General features: G+C 44.6%; 3 protein-coding genes across 5 annotated transcripts; 2 read left to right on the top strand and 1 right to left on the bottom strand.

The window, feature by feature from the left end:
• Positions 1–306: 306 nt before the first annotated feature.
• Positions 307–3,799, top strand: LOC138108748 (gallinacin-9-like). Of its 2 annotated transcripts, XM_069011819.1 has the most exons (3): positions 307–450; positions 2,800–2,929; positions 3,573–3,799. In XM_069011819.1, the coding sequence occupies exons 1-3, from the start codon at positions 393–395 to the stop codon at positions 3,586–3,588; spliced, it is 204 nt and encodes a 67-aa protein (XP_068867920.1). In that variant the 5' UTR covers positions 307–392; the 3' UTR covers positions 3,589–3,799. The 2 variants fall into 2 exon arrangements, with proteins under 2 accessions (XP_068867920.1, XP_068867921.1); XM_069011820.1 differs by lacking the exon at positions 3,573–3,799 and having other exon boundaries at positions 2,800–2,933.
• Positions 3,800–4,867: 1,068 nt separating this feature from the next.
• LOC138108747 (gallinacin-8-like) lies at positions 4,868–11,941 on the bottom strand. Its single transcript, XM_069011818.1, has 4 exons — positions 11,792–11,941; positions 7,488–7,578; positions 6,729–6,862; positions 4,868–5,372 (listed from the first exon to the last, which is right to left on the bottom strand). Exons 1-4 carry the CDS (start codon positions 11,924–11,926, stop codon positions 5,364–5,366), a joined length of 369 nt encoding a protein of 122 aa, XP_068867919.1. The 5' UTR covers positions 11,927–11,941; the 3' UTR covers positions 4,868–5,363.
• Positions 11,942–18,388: 6,447 nt separating this feature from the next.
• LOC138107441 (gallinacin-2) lies at positions 18,389–21,505 on the top strand. Of its 2 annotated transcripts, none has more exons than XM_069008663.1 (4): positions 18,389–18,467; positions 19,942–20,020; positions 20,308–20,428; positions 21,268–21,505. In XM_069008663.1, the coding sequence occupies exons 2-4, from the start codon at positions 19,963–19,965 to the stop codon at positions 21,314–21,316; spliced, it is 228 nt and encodes a 75-aa protein (XP_068864764.1). In that variant the 5' UTR covers positions 18,389–18,467; positions 19,942–19,962; the 3' UTR covers positions 21,317–21,505. The 2 variants fall into 2 exon arrangements, with proteins under 2 accessions (XP_068864764.1, XP_068864763.1); XM_069008662.1 differs by having other exon boundaries at positions 18,401–18,467; positions 19,939–20,020.
• Positions 21,506–23,284: the final 1,779 nt, after the last annotated feature.

The following is a 23,284-nucleotide window of genomic DNA, read 5'->3' as shown; positions in this document are numbered from 1 at the left end:
CCACGGGGCACCATCAGTTCTGCATGGTTTCCAGCCCTGCAGATCCCAGGAACCCACCTCCCTCCTGCTCCAATCCTGTGTCCTCCCCGGGCGCAGCCCACCAGCTGGCATGGGGTGGTTTGGCTGCTCAGGTCAGCCGGCAAGGCATGGTCATGGCTCAGGTCAGGCATCTTCTAACGTGGGAGGTTGCAACATCTCCCTACATCACCAATCTCCATGGGAACAGGGCAATGAACTCTCTGTTCTCCAAGCAGCCACTCCTCCGCCCACTTTGTTCTGTCCCAGAGCCTTTATAAGCAGAGGCACCGCCTGTGCTCGGTCTCGGACAGCTTCTGTTCACACTGGTGTTGTCTCCATCCCTGCGAAAGCTACCTTGCTGCCAGCTGCCAGCCATGAAAATCCTTTTCTTCCTCGTCGCTGTTCTCTGCTTCCTCTTCCAGGCTGCTCCAGGTAAGGCTGAAGAGAGATGAGATGGAGGCTGAAAGGGTGCAGATGCAGAAAAATTCATTAGATCCCAGTGCTGAGGGTCAGATTACCTCTGTGCTCCTGAAATTTCATATGAGAATTCCCCTTCCCTGGTCATGGTCCTAATTCTCAAGCTATTCAGTCAAGGTCCTTCAAAGCTGTACTGATGGTTTCTTTCCAGCATATGATGACAAGATGGGAAAATAAGGATGCTCCTGTATTGACCTTGGTGCCAGGGAAGGTTTTGGAGCAGCTCATCTCGAGTGCCTTCACGTGGCATGTACAGAACACCCAGGGGATTAGGCACAGCCAGCATTGGTTCACGAAAAGCTGATCCTGCTTGACCAGCTTGATCTCCTCTATGACAAGGTGTCCCATTTAGTGGATTAGGTATCTAGCTGGATTTTGGTAAAGCCCTGACACCGTTTCTCACAGTGTTCTCCTGGATAAACTGGCTGCTCCTGGCTTGGATGGGTGCACTGTTCTTTGGGTTAAAAACTGTCAGAATGGCCAGGCCCAGAGAGGGGTGTGGAATGGGGTTACATCCAGCTGGGACTGGTCACCAGTGGTGTTCCCCAGGGCTCGGTACTGGTGCTGGGCCTATTTGACATCTTCGTGAATGATCCCGATGAGGGGATTGAGGGTAACCTCAGCAAATTTGCAGGTGACACCAAGTTGGGCAGCAGTGTTGATCTGCTGGAGGGCAGGAAGGCTCTGCAGAGGGGTCTGGACGGGCTGCATCCATGGGCTGAGGCCTCTTGTGTGAGGTTCAACAAGGCCTAGTGCCAGTCACACCAACCCCTGCAGCTCCACAGGCTGGGGAAGAGAACCTGGAAAGCTGGAAAAAGCCCTGGGGGTGCTGGTGACAGCGGCTGGACATGAGCCAGGTGTGCCCAGGTGGGCAAGGGGCCAGTGGCAGCTGGGCTGTGCCAGCTCTGGGGTCACCAAGCAGGACAAGAGCAGTGCCCATCCCCTGTGCTGGTCCTGCTGGGGCACCTCCAGTGCTGGGAGCAGCTCTGGGACCCTCCTGACAGGAGATACCTGGAGGGGCTGGAGCATGTCCAGGGAAGGGAACGGAGCTGGGGAAGGGGCTGGAGCAGCAGGAGCAGCTGAGGGAGCTGGGAAAGGGGCTCAGCCTGGAGAAAAGGAGGCTCAGGAGGGACCTTGTGGCTCTGCACAACTCCCTGACAGGAGGGGGCAGCCGGGGTGGAATCGGGCTCTGCTCCCAGGGAACAGGGACTGGATGAGAGAAAATGGCCTCAAGTTGTACCTGGAGAGGTTTAGACTGGATATTAGGAATAATTTCTTCACCAAAAGGGTTGTCCAGCCCTGGCACAGCTGCCCAGGGCAGTGCTGGAGTCCCCATCCCTGGAGGGATTAAAGAGCCCTGTGAATGTGGCACTTGGGGACATGGGTCAGGTGCGGCCTTGGCAGTGCTGGGGATGGTTGGACTCGATGGTCTTGGAGGGCTTTTCCAACCTGAACAGGTTATTGAGGCAATTCTTGGAATAACACTAAAGATGTAACCCTGCAACATGAGAGCTTTCTCTTCTCACATTCTCACCCACACGTCCTGACTGTGTATTCTAGATTAGGAGACCTCATCTATTTTTGGGAAAAATGTAATCCTGACTGTCAGTTTTTGCATGAACTCCATATTATCCACGTGCATTAAGTGGGTTTGGAGCACATGTATCACTCCAGGCTATTTGGAGGTCTTTGGAGTAGCTGAAGTTGTCTCAATTTGATTTGCAGTAGTCTCAGATTTGTACCTACTTTCCTAGACCATCAAATGTCTGTCTACTCAAAGAAGAAATGTAGAAACATTGAGACAAAGCCTGTACTACATGTTTTGGGATTGCTTTCTTGGGCTTTTCCTACTTCATGCATCAGAAAATGTATTCTTTATGTCAAAAGATCCCTGACACAGCTGCAGGGCTGGTACAATTCCAGTAGAGTCTCTGGGAAAGGGCCACAAGTTATCTTCCACCTCTTCATAAAGCTTACATAAAGGCCCATGACTTTATGGTCTTTTCAATTTAGGAGCAAAAGGGACCAAGATCTAAGGATGGCTTTAAAATCAGCTGAGTGACATCAAAAACATGTAATTCTTGAATAATATGTGACTAGAAGAAAGGACTCGAGAAGCACTGTGACAAAGTGGTTGAGATGTGCTAGACCTGATTTAGAATAAAGCTGTGATGCCTTTCAAATTAGGGATACAATCCAACTTGATGACAAAAAACTATGCAGAGTGCCAGGTAGATCTGATGACTCAACTCTCCAGTCCTCTGCCATGACAAACAAACATGAATTTTCCCTGTTTTCTTGCAGCTTACAGCCAGGAAGCCGCTGACACCCTCGCATGCCGGCAGAGCCGGGGCTCCTGCTCCTTCGTGCCATGCTCTGCTCCTCTGGTTGAAATCGGGACCTGCCGTGGTGGGAAGCTAAGATGCTGCAAATGGTAAGAGGAATTCCTCCAGGGAAATGCTGCTGCACCAAGAGCAAAGAGAATTACTGGGCTTTTTGATCCTTTTGGCATCAGAGCCCCTTCTCCAGCCCCCTACAACCTCCAAAAATTACCTGCTAATTGCTGGGGTTTGTCAGTGGGGAAAAAAAAGGTGGAGCCTTGTGGTGTTCAAATATTCCAGAGAAAGACTGTTTACAAGAGTGACAGGACAAGGGGCAATGGCTTCAATCTGAGTAGATTTGGACTGGATGTTAGGAAGAAATTCTTCCCTGTGAGAGTGGTGAAGCCTGGCACAGGGTGCCCAGAGAAGCTGTGGCTGCTCCATCCCTGGAAGTGTCCAAGGCCAGGTTGGATGGGGCTTGGAGCAACCTGGGATAGTGGAAGGTGTCCCTGGTATTCTGGGCCATCAGCAGCCACACTTGAGTAGCTGTGGTGGGTGCTGAGAGGTGGAAGACACATCCTACATTTTATCTGGATTGTCTTATGGCCAGAAACACAGGTCCAGCTCACAAGGGCCTCCAGTTGTCTTTACCCTCACGTCTCCTCCTCTTTACCCTGATGTCTCCAGCAGTCTGAGGTGTCAAAGTATAATTAATTAGTTTGGTGGATGAGCTAAGCACCTGACTTTTCTCTGCAGGACCCCCAGCTCCTAAATCTGATACCTCACTGACCACTCAGACAAGAGCTCTGGATATCTGAGGCGTCTCCCATCTTTTGACATCGATGGATCCTGTTCTCAGTGCCCTGGGGAGCCTTTCCCATGGGGGTGGAGGCCCTCAGGAGCACAAGAACATCTGAGGAGGAGTTCTTGTCCAATAAAGATATTTGCAGTTTCAATTCTAATAAAAGCAAGTTCTTGTAAAACCATGTTGTTGATACTTCCTCATGTATGTCAGGATGGTTTTTTTGTTCTTACTGTCTATAAAAATCAGCCTGTAAATGAATTTTATTTAACTATATTAAGTCCATGTGTCATTAAGTCCTGTTAAACCATCCTGTGGTTCAGAGATTTGTGTGGCAATGTTTACGTTAATAATCGGAAAAGCACTAGGGCCCATTCCAGCTGCCATTCCAGCCCAGGGCTGGGATTCAGGAGACAGGCTCAGTCCTCTGCTCCTCTCCTAGGGCTGCATCTGCAAGCCCAACCTGAAATATTTGGAATACAGAGAAACCCCAGCATGGCAGAAGGCCAACTTCTTTATGGCTTGAAACTGCCTCAGCACATTCATGTGATTCTGCTCCTGCTGCCCCTGTTTAGTGTAGACCAGTATCATGTCCATGGAATTTTATTTCTCTGGTTCCTAAACTGGCTAAACTGTTTTTCCCTGCACTGCTCAGTCTGGAGGCAGTGGGCTGTGCATCCATCAGGCTGGATTCTCATCACCAAGACTCATCCCCTCCTTCCCTTCCCCGTCCCTAACATCCCTAATGCAAAGGCCACAAGGATTTGAGATGAGGGGTGACTCAAAGTGTCCAAGTTCTCCATGCCATGAGCTGCTGGATGGTTTCAGGACTTCCACAGGAGCTCAACATGACCAGTTTGTGCCAGCTTCCCACCAGCCTAATCACAGTGGGTTTGGAGAATCACAGAATCATGGAATGGTTTGGGTGGGAAGGGATTTTAAAGCTCATCCAGTTCCCACTCAGCCATGGGCAGGGACACCTTCCACTATCCCACGTTTCTTCAAGCCCCATCCAGCTTGGCCTTGAAGTTATTCCTGACCAAATTAGTAATGAATAGGACCAGGCCATATTCCTGTCACCCCATGGGTTTCTTTTCCTGCCCTTTTCTCAGATAGGTTTACCACAAGACACATCTCACACTGACTCCAAGTGACACCCTCCAGCAAAAACACACAGCAAGACAATTCCTCACAGGGATAAGGAGGTCATACCTCGCAGGAATAAGGATCAAATACAAGTCTCCCAGGACAAGTTTCCTACAATTTATTGAGATGTGTAACCTGTGAAATACAAACACTGGAGCTGAGCATTCAGTGTGCCCTGGGACCTTTTTTTCCAAGGTTATTCACATTATTGCTAAAAGGAAAATAAAGTAGAGAATAGCTGTTCTGAGGGCCAAAGGAAGAACTTGTTCTGCATCTTCTCATGGGCACACATTCCTGCATGGTGGTGACCTCTCTTGGATAGGTGTTGGTTAACACAATATGATTCCAACAACAAAAATTTGTAAAAAATGAGAAATATTGGTCTTTTCTGGGTGGTTCAGGAATTGCTTTGGAGTTTCTTCAGGTCATTAAGGCTGTTTGTGGAGGGGTTTGCTCTCTTTCTGTTGTTCATGTTGTGGTGTGTGCCTGTATGTGTCAAATGCATGTTTTCCGCTTAGAATTCCAGATTTTCCAGTGGGATGATGCATCCCTTGAATTGCCAGAAGCTCTGCTTAGCCCATCTGAGATGTCAGTGGTCACTAATCATACTGCAAAAAAAAAAAAGGGAAGAAACTTTCAGATTTTGTGCTTACAACCAGGAAAGGATTTAAATAAAATGCACAGAAGGGATTGAATGAGCACCAAGGGCTGATTCCTGGATCCAACTCTTCAGTGCTTGCCAGGATATTCACAGTCCTGCCGCTGCTGAATTTTAATAATAAATTGCTTTTCTATTTTACTTAATAGATTTTACTTTAATAAATTTTAAGTAAATTAAATACATTAATTAATTTTACTTAATTTCTATTTTTACTTAATGAATTGACCAGTCTCTGTACCTGAAGCCTCCTACCCATCTTGGAATCTCTGGTATAGAAAGGAATTTCTGCTGCTCATGTTTTGTTTCTAACATCTCTTGCTACCAATATTGAACAAAGTTTAAGTAAGAGCCTCCAAAAATAAAAGTGTCTCCAGCACTTTGCAGCCAAAAAATAAAAAAAAACACCAGAAAATGAAATGTTAGAATCAGTGGAGGCTGAGTGTAAATATTTGGGGATATTTGTTGCTGCAGTTTTGCATTGGAATAAAGACATGGGGTGAATTTTAGGATTACAGTAAGGAATTTGAGGGGGAAAAGAATAAATTATTCATAGAATTATAGAATGGTTTTGATTTGAAGGGACCTTAAAGACCATCTAGTTCCAACCTCCTGCCGTGGGCAGGGAGACCGTTTACTAGACCAGGTTCATCAAATATTTTGGTTTGTCTGGAAGAGGAGATTTATGGAACTGGAGTAAAAAAACCTGGAAGAAGAGCATGACTTTCATGCTGCTCTTCCAACTATGAGAGCAGGCAGCCTTTGTGAGGTGAAATATGGAGGTTTCCCATGAATCTGACCCAAAAATCCCAGGTCTCAGGACAGTGTGGACATCGAGATGTGTCCTTTGAAGCCAGGGCTACTCATCATGAGCAGCTTGAACCAGCTAATGGGAACAGCAGCAAGAAGAGTTCATTTCTGGCTAATTCACAGTCTCTGCCAAAGAGGTTTCACTGTGATCTTTCCCACAAGGCACTTGAGCTGCATCATTAATGCTACAGAGGGAAGCAGTGAGGAAATCCTCAGGAAATGCTGTATCTGAGTGTGCAGTCTCTGCTCCTTGCCTGCTTGTGCTGGAACAGTTTTGCCTCTGAAGGGCAGACTGGATGTACGAAAATGAGTAATAAATGAGTAATAAACCCCAAGAAATCCCTGGAAATATTCAAGGCCAGGTTGGACAGGGCTTGGAGCAACTGGATCTTGTTGAAGGTGTCCGTGATAACGGGGGTGGAATAGATGACCTTGAAAGGTCCCTTCCAACCCAAGCCCTTTTGTGGGTGTGTGATCCATCACATCCCTGACTCACCACGGTCCTACAGCAGGGAATTCCCTGCTGGCAGTGCCCGAAGGGTCTCGTGTGGGGTGGGGGGCAGCGGTCACTGGAACAGACTCCCCCAGCCTGTCTGCACTGCACCTCGGTGTTGGGGGCACGCAGGAAACCTGGGCAGAATTTTAAAAAATCAACAACCCAGAATTGTGATTTTCCTTCCCACAGAAGACTAAGAACAATCCAGGTCACAGCATGGCAGCAGTGTGGAAGTTTTCCTGCAGGCTGGCCTCTTCCACACCACTCAATTCCCTTTTCTTCCAGACTGGGAGGGTTCAGTGCATCCAATGGGTCCAGTTGGTGTCTGTTCACTGGTAAATTGTGCCCAACACACTGGCAGGACTTTGGCCATGGGCAAAAGGGACTAAACCCCTTTTAAATTTCTATTTCTATTTCTATTTCTATTTCTATTTCTATTTCTATTTCTATTTCTATTTCTATTTCTATATTTCTATTTCTATATTTCTATTTCTATTTCTATATTTCTATTTCTATATTTCTATTTCTACTTCTATTCCTATTCCTATTCCTATTCCTATTCCTATTCCTATTCCCATTCCCATTCCCATTCCCATTCCTATTCCTATTCCTATTCTTATTCCTATTCCCATTCCCATTCCCATTCTCATTCCCATTCCCATTTCTATTCTTTCTGGTTTTATTTCTCTTCCTATTTCTACTTTTTTTCCATGCTCACCATTTCCCTCTGCATTTCCTTAGATTTTATTTAGCTCTTACCTGAAGTGCCCTGGAGCATTAAGAGCAGAACAGCAAAGAAAAGGGAAAAGATCTTCATGGCTGAATTCAGTGCCACCAAATACAACAGATGCTAAGAAAAGAATCAGAAAGAAGTCACACATTTAACCTGCATTTGTCATCACCCAGCACAAACACTATTAATGACAAATAAGCTGCAATTTTAAAATAAAAATTGGCATTTATGTAACAGAGTAAAAGTTCCAGAGTGAATCTATAGAAATAACCATTTTTAAGGAAAGATAAATTTGAAAGCACACTGCATAAAATAGAGAAAATGTATTTATGACTATAAAATTTAAAAGAATTTGATTATTTTTGCTGGTTTTTAGCCCTCAACTGCAGTGACAGCATACACCACCTCCAGTGAAGCCTCCTATATTTGAATCCAATTCATCCTGAATGGTAATTTTTTTTTTTAAATATAAGAAATTTAATTAACTTCCTCAAAATTTTATCTAAGTCACATAATATAAGCCATCTTTCCATAGGTTCCTTTTTTTACTTTTAAGCAACACAGCCACAAAATCATGGTTATTTCCATTTAGAATTTTTATTTACTTATTTATTATTTATTTTATTTTATTTGAGCAACTCTGCTTGGTCTGGCTGGGATGGAGTCAGCTTCCTTCCTGGCAGTCCATACAGCGTGGTACTTCATGCTCACAGCAAATCACTTAATGACTAAAATGTCCATTTTATTTAATTATCACGTATTTTCTTTCAGATAGGTGTAAATAACTTAAACCTTTCCAATTTCTCTGAAAATAAACACTCAGAACCTTTAATTATTCAAGTAATCATCATTTTTGCAGCTTAGGAGCCAATAGTAAGTCCTTGAAATGTCTCTGCAGAAAATCTAAGAAGCCATCTATCCCTCCTGGCAGCCCTGAATTGTCTCTTCACTATAATTTCTTGCTGCATATTCCAGCTACCTTTGGAAAATAATACAAACTAATTTAAAAATTAAGAATCACCATCATTGACTTTAATAATCAGCCAAATGCATTAATGAAATACCAAGCACTGACCATTTCAGATGCTCATGAGTATTTAATTAAGCTGCAATATTATACGTCTCGGATGATAAATTTCTTTATAGAGAAGCAGAAAATATTATTAAAATTACGTGGTTTTCTCCTCTTTGGTTGAAACTATTGTGGAAATTACACCTTCATCTCACTCAAAAGGACCTGAGGAGAGGGGTCAGCGTGTCCTACCTGGTTCTTCTCCAGGGGTATCTTCCCAGAGTGATGCCTCACCCCCAAACAACTGGTTTTATATATTCTGTGGATGACAGAGCTGCCACAGACCAGCTGGCCAAGGACATGGACTTGTCACACCAATTCCCAGCAGCCGAAATGTCACTTCCCAGCAGAGGATGGGGGACGGTGACCGCTCATGAACTCCCTCCCCTTTCCCTGGAACATGAGCTGGCTCTTCCCAAAAGCGCCTCGCACCGCCCTGGTGTGTGCCCGACACATCGATCCCTCGTGGCTGGTGGGAAACGGTGGCCTGGGACACACAGGCTGGGATCCAGGGGGGACCTAATGCTGCAGGGCTGTCTCTGGAGCCTGGAGATGCCTCCACAGCCCCACAGCAGCTGAATTAGGGAAGCCCAGATTTTGCAATGATTCTCCTGTGTGAGAGCCAGGTGAGACCCCTCTGTGTTCATAGAACCCCAGAATGGTTTGGGCTGGAAGGGACCTTAAAGCTCATCCAGTCCCACCCCCTGCCATGGGCAGGGACACCTTCCACTATCCCAGGTTGATCCAAGCCCTGTCCAGCCTGGCCTTGGTCACTTGCAGGGATCCAGGGCCAGCCACAGCTTCTCTGGGCAAGTTGTGCCAGGGCCTCACCACCCTCACAGGCAAGAATTCCTTCCCAATATCCCATCCATCCCTGCCCTCTGGCAGTGGGAAGCCATTCCCTGTGTCCTGTCCCTCCAGCCCTTGTCCCAAGTCCCTCTCCAGCTCTCTTGGAGCCCCTTTAGGCACTGGAAGGAGCTCTGAGGTCTCCCTGGATCCTTCTCTTCTCCAGATGAACACCCCCAGCTCTCCCAGCCTGGCTCCAGAGCAGAGGAGCTCCAGCCCTTGGGACATCTCCGTGGCCTCCTCTGGACTCTCGCCAGCAGCTCCATGTCCTTATGTGGGGGACCCCAGGTAGAATGTCATGAGAGCAGAGTGCCCTCCCTTGACCTACTGGTCACTCTTTCATTCTTGTGAATTTACCACATCTGTGTTCTGCTTGTCCTACAGAAAATAATTAGGTTGGAATAATTAAGATTCCAGGGAAACATCCACTTCCACACGGCCACTTGTCAGATGGCCAAAGGAAAGAAACTCCATAAAAAGGTTTTGGTCAAATATGTGCCCCCAGAGCGTTTGGACAGAGAAAGTGATGGCAGCACTGGTTTAACCCGAACCCTGAAAGCAGCTGTGAGCCCAGATGTTGTGTTTTCATTGTCATACCACCAGGAAAAAAAACAGCATTCTTATACTTCAAAGAGCATCCACCGACCCAGCTCTCTCCCAGAAGATGGCAATGAAGAGCTAAAGCTGCAACTCCCCTCCAGCAGCCTTCTTCAGTCAAGGGTACGGAAATTATTCTGACAGCGGGGTTTTATGGATTTTTTCCTTAATTCTAATGCTGTCTTTTGATTCCCAGCACTGATATGAGAGTGAATGATGTTTTCTGACAGGCCAGACTCAAAACCCTCCCTGTTCTGCAGTCTGCTGTGGACTCCTGTGATGGACAAGCAACCAGTCACTGCCCTCAAAATCATATGGACAGGACTCGAGGAAACGGAAAGAGGCTGAGCTGGGGGAGGTTTAGGTTGGATATCAGGAAAAGTTCTTCGCCCAGAGGGTGGCTGGGCAATGAACAGGCTCCCCAGAAAAAGACAGCTATTTAAAATCCCATTCCTGTATAATTTAATTGAAAGAATGTGTATATTTGCTTTATAATGAGGAGCTTTTGTTTCTATTATTTGGATTTTGATTTAGTTCTTAAAAAAAAAAAAAAACCACAAAAACTTAAATAATTGAGTGATGAAATGTAAACAGGCAGAAAAAGACACTCTGAATAGTAAATGTATAAATGAGTTCTTAGAGGCACAGAGCTCTCAATTGAGATTTAAGCTCCTGAAAAGGAGCTTAAAATAGGATAAAATTACTGTTTCTTCCACTTTGTGCATGTGCCACCTGCCCAAAGTGGAACAAAACTGATCCAAGCTCACATATCAGGATTTAGATAAGATCTTTAACTGATTAATTTATTTGTTCTTATGATTGATGGTAAACTTCCTTTAAATACCTTAAATACTATAACTTAACTCTTATTTTAATTCCTATATATTGTTATTGACTCTAAGTATTGTTTTGGCCACTCATGATTACAAAAGTTATACATTTATCTAACCTGTTTCTTGGCAGTTAAACACATGCACTTAAAGAATGAATATTGCAAATCAATTAATATTGTATCCTGAAAGCATTTGGACAGCTGAATGTCTTATTCAGTTCCCTTTTCCTGGGGTACTGTGTGGAGCCCCAAAAATCATGTTCTTCTTTTATATAGACAACATATGCAATCATATATATATTTATATAAAAATATATTTATGTTAAAATATATTTATATTAAAATATATTTTTATATTTATATATTTATATAAAAATATATTTATATAAAATATATTTATGCCTGTGCATATAATCTATAAATATTCCAAGAGAAATAAAGGCTGAATTATTTATTCCACCCTTTTATACTTTATCTTTGCTGAAGATCATGCAAATAGAGAAGAATAATCCAGATAGTCTAACCTGTGATTTACTCAGGAATAGACAGGATATTAATTTAAGTAATTGTTTATTTAAGTGTAGACCTGTTCTATTATGACATTTCTTACTCTTCTGTTTCTCTACAGCCCTCCTAGCAAATCCACACTAACATAGATATATTTATATATAAAATGTTGTTAATATGGACATGTGGAAGGACTCTTCTAAATCCCAGTTGATTTTTTATCACTCAGCACACCACAGACTTTGTTCCCAGTGAACATCCAGGTCTCAGTTCCTTTGCCCACACTAACACAAGTGCTACCTGAGATGCCTCTGTGTCCCATCCCTTCTCCCTGGCTTGGTCTCCTCTCTCCTGACCCTTTTCCACCAGTCCCAGGAGGAGCTCTCAGACAGCCCAGAGCAGCCTAAATCACTCTAGGTGCTGGTGTGAAGGCCACTGGGTTAAACCCTGTGTGTCCATAGGTCACCTCAGCTTACCTGGGACAATGGGAATGTCCCCAGACACTTGAAGCAATGAGGATTCTTCACCTTCTCTCTGCCATCCTCTTCCTCCAGCGTCCTCTGTGGAAATGACAGGAAGGATGACAGACCTTTGGTACGATTGCCCAACATTTGTCCTCACAGCACCTCCACACCTGGCAAAAATTGGCATGAAATCCATGTGGGAACAGCCCTGCTGTCCATCCAGTGGCCTTGGACAGCCCTGTGGAAAACTGCCCAGACCTGACTTGGCCAAAACCTGCCTGGAAATCCCATCTGCTGTTGGGTGTTTTGAACACCGATGTGGAGTGAGCTGTCCCTGATCCCTCTGGGAATTGTACCTCTCCCACCACAGATACCCCCCAGCTCAGGGAAGACACAAGCAAGCAGAGGGTTTGCCAGCTGCTTCCAAAGCCCTGGAAATATGAGGATAAAAGTGCTGCTTGAAGAACCAGAGGGCAAAAATTCAGCTTTACACCTCTAGAGCAGCAGTAATATTTATTTGTGCTTCACTGACTGCATTGCAAAGGCATGATTTTTCCCATGTGGAGTTTATCCAGCTGGAAACAAACTCTAGATTTAGGTAACCTGAGGGTGGACATTTGAGCTGAGATTTCTTAAAATCCACATAGATTCCCACAGCCCATTCCTGTCCTCCTCGTTTCTCAATTTTGGAATCCCTCCTAGGCATCAAGGTTTCTGGTTCTCTTGGCTCCTTGGTGCAGAAGATCTGTAAAGCACCACAGCAATCACCAGGGGAAGCTGATGACATTGCCAGTGATTTTTTTCTAGGGAAAGAGGGGAAATTTTTCCCTGTGAGGGTGGTGAGGCCCTGGCACAGGTTGCCCAGAGAAGCTGTGGCTGCCCCTGGATCTCCCTGGAAATGTTCAAGGCCAGGCTGGATGGAGCAACCTGGGATAGTGGAAGGTGTCCCCGCCTTCTGCCCCTTGGCAGGGGGTGGAACTGGTTGATCTTTAAGGTCCCTTCCAGCCCAAACCATTCCATGATTCTACAACCAAGGAGCCCTCAGGATCAGAAGGAGCACTCATGGCTCGTTTCCAGGAATTTTACATCACCCTGTGGTCTAACGTGTCTTACACAAACTTGGATGGTCTAAGACGGGTTGCACAAAGATCAGGGGCTCTGTGGTAAAAGCAGTCTCAAAATGGACCTTCCTTTCTCATTGGAAGAAACAAAATACAGGCTGGAAAAGACTTTTTTTCATTGGCCCGTGACTGCATTGGCACATCCCCAACCCTTTATAGGCGTGTTTGGCTCTGGTGCACCCACGGGAGAACAGAAGGGGCAGTGATCCTCCGCCTCCTCCACAGGTAACTCTGCCTGGTTCTGGAGAGCCTCTCACCTCTCCCTCTTCATAAACCTCTTTTCCTTTCATCAGTCTCAAATCTCTGCTTTGATTAACCCCTTCCTTCTCTTTAGTCCAGCAAGTGCCTCCTGTGTGTATGTGTTCTGTAGAACCACAGAGTGGCTGCTTGCAGGGCTTCCAGGAGAACGCTGGGTTTGCTGACCTCCAAGAGGAACAGAGACCTGGAAGCCTTCCCCTGAGGCATCGGAGAGAGAAATGTCTGTTTTCCTCCAGAAACAGACACCCAGCCAGCACAGCAGCTGAGCTTTGCATTTTGAGCCTCGTCTTGCCTGAATGCAGTAACATTTTTAATGAGTTGCCATCTTAATTAATATTGAAAAAAGACAGATATCTTTTTTTAGACTTTCCTAAGGCTTACAGATGGCTCATTCTCTGAACTCTTTGTGTACTTCAATATGTGGAAGGGGGATAATTTGTGGGCCTATGCTGGTACCAGAGTAACCTGCCTGGTGCTGAAGAGGTCTGGGATATCTTTTTTTCACTGCAGTAAAATCAAAATTAAAAGAAGAAACAAAAATGAAAACCAGCACCAAAACGCCATACAATCCCAGAATAACTTAGATTTTGAGCTATTCTAGGAAATGCTAGTCTGAATCTGTGCTTAAAGCAGTGCTAATTAGGTCAGGTTTTTTAGAGATGCATTCCTTGAAATTACTAATATCTCCAAGGAGGAAGTTTTCACGGTGTGCTTTGTCCAAATCCAGTGGACAAAGGTTTTGGCTTTGGTGTCTCCAGGCACATTCTTTAAGTAGTTCCCCATCTCCTGTTCAGGAGGGAATCCTCTGTCCAGTGTTGTTCAACCTCGTGCTCTCTGCTCAGTGCAGGTAAGGAATTCACATCCCAGCTGTGGCCATGAGGATCCTTCACATGCTCCTGGTTGTCCTCTTCGTGATGCTCCAAGGGGCTGCAGGTAAGGAGTGAGAGGAGTAAAGAAGAATGTATTCACTTTTTCTCACTTTCATGGTTATTGAGTCTTCTCTTTGTGCTGTGCAGGACAACCCGTGTTTCCTGGGATGAATGATGCTTGTGTGGCCCAAAACGGACGCTGCTTCCCAGGAATTTGCCGTCGCCCGTATTACTGGATTGGAAGTTGTAGCCATGGATTTTCCTGCTGCAAAAAGTGAGTAGAAATGCAGAGATCACTGTGGGAATGGCTCATACCCTCATTATCTTTTCTCCAGAGCAGCATTTTAAAGGCACAGCTCCTGCCACCTGTCTCACTTCTCCAGTCCCAAACCTGCTGGCATAGAGGGGGAATTCACATCCCATGGCAGCCTCTGCTCTGAAGTCACGAGATAGGGGGAACATCTCTGCAGAAAACCTACAGATGGGTAGCCTGAAACTCTCTCCTCTTCACCATGCAGGGGGTGGAATAGCTGAAGAGTCCCTGGATTCTCCTTGGAAACCGTTCCCGCTTCTACTGAACAGCTTCTGGGAATCACCCTGATCCCATCGTTCCTGGTGGCACCTGTTCCTGCTGCAATGAAAAGATGCCACAATCTTTCCTTGCAGTGAAGCAAACATCAGAGACATGAACCAGGCAACACTGTGGAAACTGTTTCTTTCCTCTCCTTTAATAAAATCAGTTATGGTGGCATTTCATACGGCTAAACCCCGGGTGATTCTTTTGTAGGGAAGGAGGGGAAAATTCTCCCAGTGAGACACAGGGTGTCCTGAGAAGCTGTGGCTACCCCATCCCTGAAAGTGTCCAAGGCCAGGTTGGATGGGCTTGGAGCAACCTGGGATAGTGGAAGGTGTCCTTGCTCTTGGTAGGGGGTTGAGATGATTTTTAAGGTCCCTTCCAACCCAAACCATTCTGCAGTTCTACAAATAAGGAGCCCTCAGGACCAAAAGGAGAAGTCATTGCAGTTTCATAGTGGACCTTCCCTTCTCACTGGAAGAAACAAAATACAGGCTGGAATCTGTGCTTCTGTCTCTTTTTCCCTGCCCTCATGGCCCAGCAGTGTAGATTAAGCTGAGATATCTCCAGATGTTTCCTTCAGAAGGCCTGGAGGCACCTGAGAAACTTCACTTATGGGTGGATCTTATGCAAGGGAAAACTAGGAACATTTTGAATTATATCAGCAACACAAACCAAAAAAAAACCCCATAAAAATAAAGGAAAGAGAGTAAAAAGCATAGTTCCAAAAGTTATGGATGTTCAACAGAGTGATTTGGCTGTTACCTCCTCAGAAGCAGCTGCTAAACATTCACACAACAGTGCCCAGTGGAGTATGCTACCAAACCAAGATGGTGGGGACTCCTAATGACTTTCTGGGTGGGTTTGGAGAGGTCACAACATATTTTAAAAAACCCTCTGAAGAGCAAACTCTGGCTCTGTGAGAGACACAGCTGCCACTTGTGTTGTTCTGCAGAATTAGTGCTCATGGCTCCTGCAAAACACCTCCTCCTGCAACATTTCTGGGTTTCTTCTAACCCTACTGTTACTTTTACGTTGATTTCTAACAATCTTATTGCAAATGTCTGTTAAAAAATCCATAGAACAGTTTCTTTCTGTTATCCATAAAGGAAGAGCACTGAAAATAGCTTGGACTTTGATATTTCCTTCTAGGATATCTGAAATTTGGTGAGATGACCCCTGCCATTTTTCACTAGAAAATTTGATTTGGTTTACAGAGGTTCTCTGAATTTTAGAAACTTTGGAGTAGCTGGCATGTGCCAAGCAGCTTTGATCACACACACATCACTGCCAGTCACAGCGTGGTTCTCAAAAAAGAGAGTGGGCTCTGCCCTTGCACCCCAGTACCTTTAATTAGCTGTCAGGTCAAAAGATGGAGCCAGACTTGTTAATGCAGATGTTAGTCTCGTCATTTATTCAAGATAACTGCATAATCATGAAAGCCTTGAGATTTATTAAATACATTTTGTGTACAGTTTGAAGCACTTTAATCAGGGGTAACACTACTGAAAGACTTCCCTAATATTGTCCATACTTTTTTTCAAGAGAAAACTACTAGGAGCAGAGTGTGAGATTCTCATTTTTGCTCCTAATTGCCTCATCTTCTGTGCTAGACACAAACTCCTAAGATGGAGAGAAGATCCTCCTTCGTCTCTGGAAGGTGATCTTGGTAATATTACTCAAACGTCTTAATTTAAAAAGAGTGAAAGACATTTCTCCTCCAGACAATTTGCAGCCTCTTTGTGAAGACATTTCCCTTTATAATACATCCCACCTGCTTCAAGCACAGCAGCTCTTCAGCACTGTATTATTAAACAAAATGCTGACCCCATCATAATGTTTGGAAGTGTCTGATCATCCCTTCTCAGAAGAACGGGAGCTGCAGATGGGGATGGAAAGATTGCCCACCGTAAGAGCAACAACCCAAAATCTCGCTGAGTTCCGTCGAAGGTGCTCCATCCCTCCTCTGCTTCCCCCTTCCTTCTGCCTTGTCCAGGCAGAGGTATTTTGATGGCAGTGATGGGACTGTGACCATGTAGAATTTATATTAAACGCTGCCAAGGATGCTCAGTGTTAAAGCCAAGCCCTTGACAGGACTTGCACACAGGATCTTACAGGCAATAAAAATTAACGATGCACCTTTGTTTCCTTGAGGAATTGGGTTGGGTAACAGTAACAGTTGGCAAGTTAACCACAAACACTTGGCAAGAGGAGAAGCAACTGCAGCTTCTGCAATTTTATTCCCTCCATTTTTCAGTTTTATGGCCAGATGTTGGCAGACACACCAGAAATTCAATTATTATTTTTTTCTCTTGCAGAAACAGTTCACATACAAAATTATCTAGAGAATAAAAAGCTGTGTCAGGGTATACTTTGAAGGGAAATCGTTTGTAGGCATGTTTTCACATGCATATAGATAATTTCTGTACACTTCTCTGTACCTGTACACTTGGACAGGGCTCTGAGATAGTTCTGGGCTGACCTGATCTAGTTGAAGAGGTCCTTGCTCATTGCAGAGGGCTTGGATTAATTCACCTTTCAGAAGTGCCTTGCAACTCAAACTACTCTATGGTTCTACTTAAGAACTTAATGTCAAAGTATAGAAAAAATTACATCACTAATAAATCACTGATAAATCAGTCATCAATTAAAATATTTCAGTTTAATTTTATACTAAATCTTATGTAAGACATGGTGACATTTGCAGAGGTCCTGGTCAATTAGAAACACCAATCATTCAAATTAGTGAATGTATCACTAACCATTACGATGCACTTCATATGTCATGTTAAAATACTGCATAAACAATATTTGTTTGTTGCTGAAGGGAGGTTTAAAGTAAAATGAGATCTGAAAAAATATTTAATATCTTAGAATCCCAGAAACATAGAATGGTTTGGATTCTAAGGGACCTTAAACACCATTTCATCCCAACCTCCCTAATGTAGACAGAGACACCTCCCACTATCCCAGGCTGCTCCAAGCCCTGTCCAACCTGGTCTTGGACACTTCCAGGGATCCAGGGGCAGCCACAGCTTCTCTGGGCACCCTGTGCCAGGGCCTCACCACCCTCACAACCAAGAATTTAACCTAAGGCATAGTATGGTTTTGGTGTAATCAACTGAAGGTCCTCTGGAAGACAGAAATACCAAAAAATCAAACAGAGTTCTGGGAAAAAAAGCTCAATCAGGAGCTTTGGAGCCTGAGGGTCCAAAGACATCCTCTGGCACTGGATTTGCCTAAATTTACATATTTCCCATCAGCTGGAAGGGTGTCCAGGGACAGAACCATGATGTACTCCCTTATTTCAGTACATTTTGCTTCACTCAGGCATCTTCAGTGGCCACTGGCCAGGAAGCCAATGGACATTTGTTTTAGTTCCATATGTCCATTCTGTGTTCTTATATTCTGAATTTATGGAAGAGAAAATTAAGTGGGATTGCAGGGAACACGCAGATGCCATGTATTGCAAGGTTTTAAGTTGCTCCTAAGCAGGGACAGTTCGACCTATGTCCCAAGATGTTTGACACACACCATGGTGGGTTAACGTATCTTACACAAACTGGAGTGTCACAAGAGGTATTGCACGAATAACCTGGGATTTTCCAGAAAAAAGCTTCAGCAGGTTCGGAAAGAAACCATATTTTATCATCAGGAAGCTGATTTCTGGTTGAATTAGGTGCCACCAGAAAAAAAAAAGAGCAGTTTTTGGATTGGTTCCATGCATGGCTGAGAAGAGAAAGCACTTGTCAGTCTCTTTTGGGACTCACCTTATAAAAGAGGATCTCAGTCCCACAGCCAAAGGCCTCAGGAAGGAAGGGACCACGAGCAGGTCTTGTTTGGCTTCGGGGCTCTCCTGATACCTGGTAACCTCTCCATTCTTTTCTTTCAATGCCAGCTTTTGTCTTTTTCCTCAAAAATCCAACCCCAAAACAAAACCCCCAAACTTCTGCATTATTAACTTTAATTTATATGCAACTAAAAATGGTAAACCTAAGATTTCAGAAAATTGGACATGTTGAATAATTAGTTCAAATATGTGCTAATACCTAGAATGCTTTAATAAAAATTCTCTAGGGAAAATAAAAATCTGGTTGGGTCAGTTTACTTTAGAAAAGGTCTGTGCTCCAAAGAAATTGGTGACCTCTCAGTGGAAATCTACATATTGATATATATAGATATAGATATATAGATATATTTCCATTAAATATATAGTTTGAATATATTTTAAATGGTTATATATTTGCAGTACGTAAGAGGTATAAAATTGTATATTTATATATTTTAATATAGTATATAACATATATTTTATATAGCATATTTTAATCTATGTCTTTACATTAAGACCCTTATTTCATTTTCAGAATTGTTAACTTTGTCTCCTTATTGCTCCTGATATTTTCAAATATATACAAACTTGTGTAAACTTCTAATACTAATTTTGAAGCAGCTTTGGGTCACCCTCTGTCAATTCTGTTTGCAGCAATAGGACATTTTAGCACAATCTCATTTCCCTTCCTTGCTTGAGAGAACATCATTTGTGATAGATCAGAACATTCCAAATGCCAGGATATATAACGTTAACTACCACTTCCTTATCCATAAGAGCCCTTCTACCCTATAAAGCTATGACTAACATTAGTTTAAACTCTTCCAATGAAGGTATCATATGTTTGCTTTTCAAGTTTTCTTTTTAAATGGGAACAGATTTGGTTGCACATTTCCATTGTAGAACTGCTGCCTCTAAACCAAGACTGAAGATTTGAAGCAAATTGATTTAAGCTGTTATTTCTTGATAAATTTTAACATTGCAAAATGAACTCATTTTTTTCCTGAAGTTTTTAATTTTGACTCTAATATCACTTCATTTTGCTTAATATTGTTTATTTATGAGATAAAATCATTTAGTTAAAAATAAAGTTATAATTGCAACCCTGGAAGTGTCCAAGGCCAGGTGGGATGGGGCTTGAAGCAACCTGGTCTAATGGAAGGCATCCCTGCCCATGGCAGGAGGGTGGAAAGGGATGAACTTCAAGGTTCCTTCCAATCCAAACCATTCTGGTATTCAATGATTCTGTGCTGGCTAAGGACTATTTGCAAAATTTAAAAGAAATCTGAGTAACCAAACTAATAAAATAACTTAATCATCACACATCCTGAAAACATCTTGCCCCACACAACAGTCATGATTTCCTATGGGTTTCACTGGTTATTTTTGAAAGGTTGAAGATAAAGTTCATATAAAAGTCATTTTTATTAACACAGTGTTTGTGTAGTTCAGAAGACTGCAGGTGCCAGGGACTGTATTTCAAACATCTTTCTTGGTCATTTTCCCAGCAGTGCCAGAGCCAATCCACAGCCATGAAGATCCTTTACCTGCTCTTTTCTCTCCTCTTCTTGGCGCTCCAGGTTTCTCCAGGTAAGATGGGAAAGAGATGATAGAAAAGGACTTTGTGCACACCTGAAGTAAAATTCCTAGCACATTTTAACCACTTTTGTTTAAAATTGCTAGAAGCCAGTCAGGAACTAAACAATCAGCCCAGCGCTTGTGCTGGACCTTCTTTGTAACCTCACCTGCCACACGGCCTTTCAAAGTAGCCAAGGTGGGGTGTTGGTGACAAAGGCAGCTCAATGAATGAGAAGCTTTGACTGCAATTTCCTACCCAGCAGAGTGAGGGAGAAGGAAATGTTTTGTTCTTTTTGCAGGTTTGTCTTTGCCCCAGAGGGAAATGTTTTTCTGTAAAGGAGGGAGCTGCCACTTTGGAGGATGTCCCATCCACCTGGTTAAAGTTGGAAGTTGCTTTGGGTTCCGCTCCTGCTGCAAACCGTGAGTTTGGCATTCACCAAGGCTCATCTGCGGGATTAGCAGAGAAACAGTAAATATTTTGCCTGTATCCTAAACCCCAAGGTGTTCCTTGAATACCTTTAAATTAGGTATAAGGAAAAAAAAGCTATTATGCCATGAGGACAGTCAAGTGTTTTGTGTTGGCTCAAGTGTTACACATTGTCCAAGAAGCATTTGGACAACACTCTCAGGCACAGGGTGAGGTTTTTGGGGTTTCTCTGTGCAGGGCCAGGAGTTGGGCTCAATGATCCTTGTGAGTCTCTTCCAACTCAGCTTATTCTATGATTCTTGAAACTCCAGTAAATTGAGCTCCACAGTGCTCCTTCATGATGATCTGCTCCAGCAAGAAGGATAAAATACCATCAGAGATGTCAGCCTTGTGCTGCCTCAGCTCTGTTTGACCCTCTACAGATCCTGTGTCAAAGCGAAATATCCAGGTTTGGCATTTGTGAAACTGGGCTGCTGTGCTGAGTGGGTGACCAGAGGTCTCTGAGTGCCACCAAGTGTGTGCAAAAAGGGCAACAGTGTTGTAAAAATGAATTATCATATGAAAAACAGCCTTCTATTTTCACTCAGGACTGAATGCATTCACCCCAGAATCTAGGGATATCAATTTAGTTCCCTGCTTTTCCTGAAACAATAGGGAAACAGTCTCCTTACTCACAGGTATGATTGCACAGATCTGTCCCAGTGTGACAGCACATGACATCAGCTATTTTGGGAAGAATTTATGTCCAAGAGGAAAACGTACATGGGCTGAGAATAAGCAGGGAGGGAATATAAGCAGAAAGAAAATCTGAATTTTTTTTTCCTTTGTGCAGGCCATGGAACCTAAGAAATGTTGATGAACCATTCATTGAAGAGCAATGAAAATTTCTTCTAAACCTACAAAGTTGCTTGGAATCTCCTTACTCCTAAACCCACTGGATCCTGCTGCAAAGCCTCACACCCCTTTCATTTCCAATGCAAAAGGCTTTCTGATACAGAGTAAATTGAAATGTGTTCTGCATTGCTTTCCCTCCTAAATAAATTGTTGTTGCTTAGTATTGCTCACTGAAACATGCACTGAAACTTGGGTCATGATCGTGCCTGCGGTTTGACACACAAACCCCAGAGGGCAATGATTTATGGAGCAAACTGCTCCTTAATTTGAGTTTTTCTGAGTCATACAGCTCTCCAGGTCTACACAAACCTTAACCTGCAGTGCCAAGGGAAAGGCTGGCTGGAAGAACTCAGCTTCCCTTTGTGGGAATGTGTGCAGATGCCAAAATCCCTTTTTTCTTACTGTGCAGAAATCTTGGGAAAACACGAATGGTTAAAACCCCTCATTCCCCACCTGGAGGCCCCGGGCCCACTGTAACTCTCCTTGCCAGAGACCCTGCTGGGAGCTTTGCTGCTCCACACCCCATCCCACCACATGGCAGGGAGGGACTCCCTTGCCCTCATGAGCACTTGGGATGATCCCATGGGACACCTCAAGCAGACCTTTGGGGACCTTAGAGGAAAACAGATCTCCCAGAGAGGCTGTCCAGGTGCCCCTCAAGGTGGCATCACAAAGGGGTCCCATGGATCCGATGGGTAACTTGGGTAACTCTAAAGGGTGGGAGCTGGGTGTTTTCTCCTTCCCACCCACCTGGACACAACTTGAGGTTGGAATGGCTTCCCTCTGCTAAGCCTGAGCTCACCCTCTCTGGAAAAGGCTTCCATGGTGCTGATCCATGAACATGTGTGTTCATAACCAGTGGCTCTGGTTGTACTGTTAGAGATTTCTCTTTCCAGGGAGGCCACCCTGGCCAATTCCATATTTCCAGCTGGGTATCAAGCACTTGGCAGAGATGCCAGGCTTCCGTTTATTGGCATTTGCTTCCATCCTGTTTCACTGGGTAACTTCATCCACCTCTCACTACCCATGAACATGCCTCCATCCTGCCACTTTCTTTCTCCAAAACACACCACATCATTAACAAATATTTCAGATTTGCCTCAGGGCAATGGCTTGGCAGCAAAACTCTGCCCAGTGATGGAGCTACAGAGCAGAAGGCTCAAAAGAGCTGTTCATTTTGTGCCTCACTCAAAAAGCAGACTCGTAAACACCAAAACATACACCACAGATACTGAGTAATCTGGGGGTGTCTTCTGGAGAAGACAAGAGGCTGGGGAGACCTTGGACACCCTTCCAGTGCCTCAAGAAGACCCAAAGAAGCTGGAGACAGACTTTGGACAAGGGCCTGGAGTGACAGGACAAGGGAGAATGGCTTCAAACTGATAGAGGACAGGGTTAGATGAGATATTAGGAAGAAATTCTTGATTCTGAGGGTGGGGAGGCCCTGGCACAGGTTGCCCAGAGAAGCTGTGGCTGTCTCTGGATCCCTGGACATGTCCAAGGCCGGGATGGACAGGGTTTGGAGCAACCTGCGATAGTGGAACCCATCGCAGGAGGGGGGGAAAGAGAGAATCTTTAAGATGCCTTCCAACCCAAACCCGTCCAGGATGAATCTATGGAGGAAGGATTCTGCTTCCCCCAGGCCTGGGCTAGTGCTGGTGTCTGCACCCAGCAGTTCCTGTGCCCATCCCAAAGATTCCCCAGCTGGCCCCACAGCCCGGTGCCGCTGTGCCGCGGGTGTCACAAGAGGTGTTGCATGGGGACAACGGTGACGATTGCAACAGCCCCAGGAGGCACCTCAGCCTCTGCCCCTGCAGCAGGGAGGGACCAGCGCCAGCCCCAGCACCCCCACGCACATGGGGCACTCTCGGGTTGGCCCCGGGCACTTGTGCCAGCAGCAACTGGGGCCTGGCCCACCCACCAGCACTGCCATAAATCCAGCGTGGTTGGGGCAC

Source organism: Aphelocoma coerulescens, chromosome 3 (genome assembly GCF_041296385.1).
Source record: "Aphelocoma coerulescens isolate FSJ_1873_10779 chromosome 3, UR_Acoe_1.0, whole genome shotgun sequence".
Lineage (NCBI taxonomy): Eukaryota > Metazoa > Chordata > Aves > Passeriformes > Corvidae > Aphelocoma > Aphelocoma coerulescens.
Note: the sequence above shows the minus strand (reverse complement) of the source record. Positions and strands in the feature narration are given on the sequence as shown.

Coding starts and splice junctions, on each gene's coding strand:
- LOC138108748 (XM_069011819.1), top strand. CDS start 393: ATGAAAATCCTTTTCTTCCTCGTCGCTGTTCTCTGCTTCCTCTTCCAG. Junction 451..2,799: donor CCTCTTCCAGGCTGCTCCAG/GTAAGGCTGAAG, acceptor GTTTTCTTGCAG/CTTACAGCCAGGAAGCCGCT.
- LOC138108747 (XM_069011818.1), bottom strand. CDS start 11,926: ATGTTGGGCAATCGTACCAAAGGTCTGTCATCCTTCCTGTCATTTCCA. Junction 7,579..11,791: donor GGACATTCCCATTGTCCCAG/GTAAGCTGAGGT, acceptor TTCTTTTCTTAG/CATCTGTTGTATTTGGTGGC. Junction 6,863..7,487: donor AATGCTCCAGGGCACTTCAG/GTAAGAGCTAAA, acceptor AATTCTGCCCAG/GTTTCCTGCGTGCCCCCAAC.
- LOC138107441 (XM_069008663.1), top strand. CDS start 19,963: ATGAAGATCCTTTACCTGCTCTTTTCTCTCCTCTTCTTGGCGCTCCAG. Junction 20,021..20,307: donor GGCGCTCCAGGTTTCTCCAG/GTAAGATGGGAA, acceptor TTCTTTTTGCAG/GTTTGTCTTTGCCCCAGAGG. Junction 20,429..21,267: donor TTCCGCTCCTGCTGCAAACC/GTGAGTTTGGCA, acceptor TCCTTTGTGCAG/GCCATGGAACCTAAGAAATG.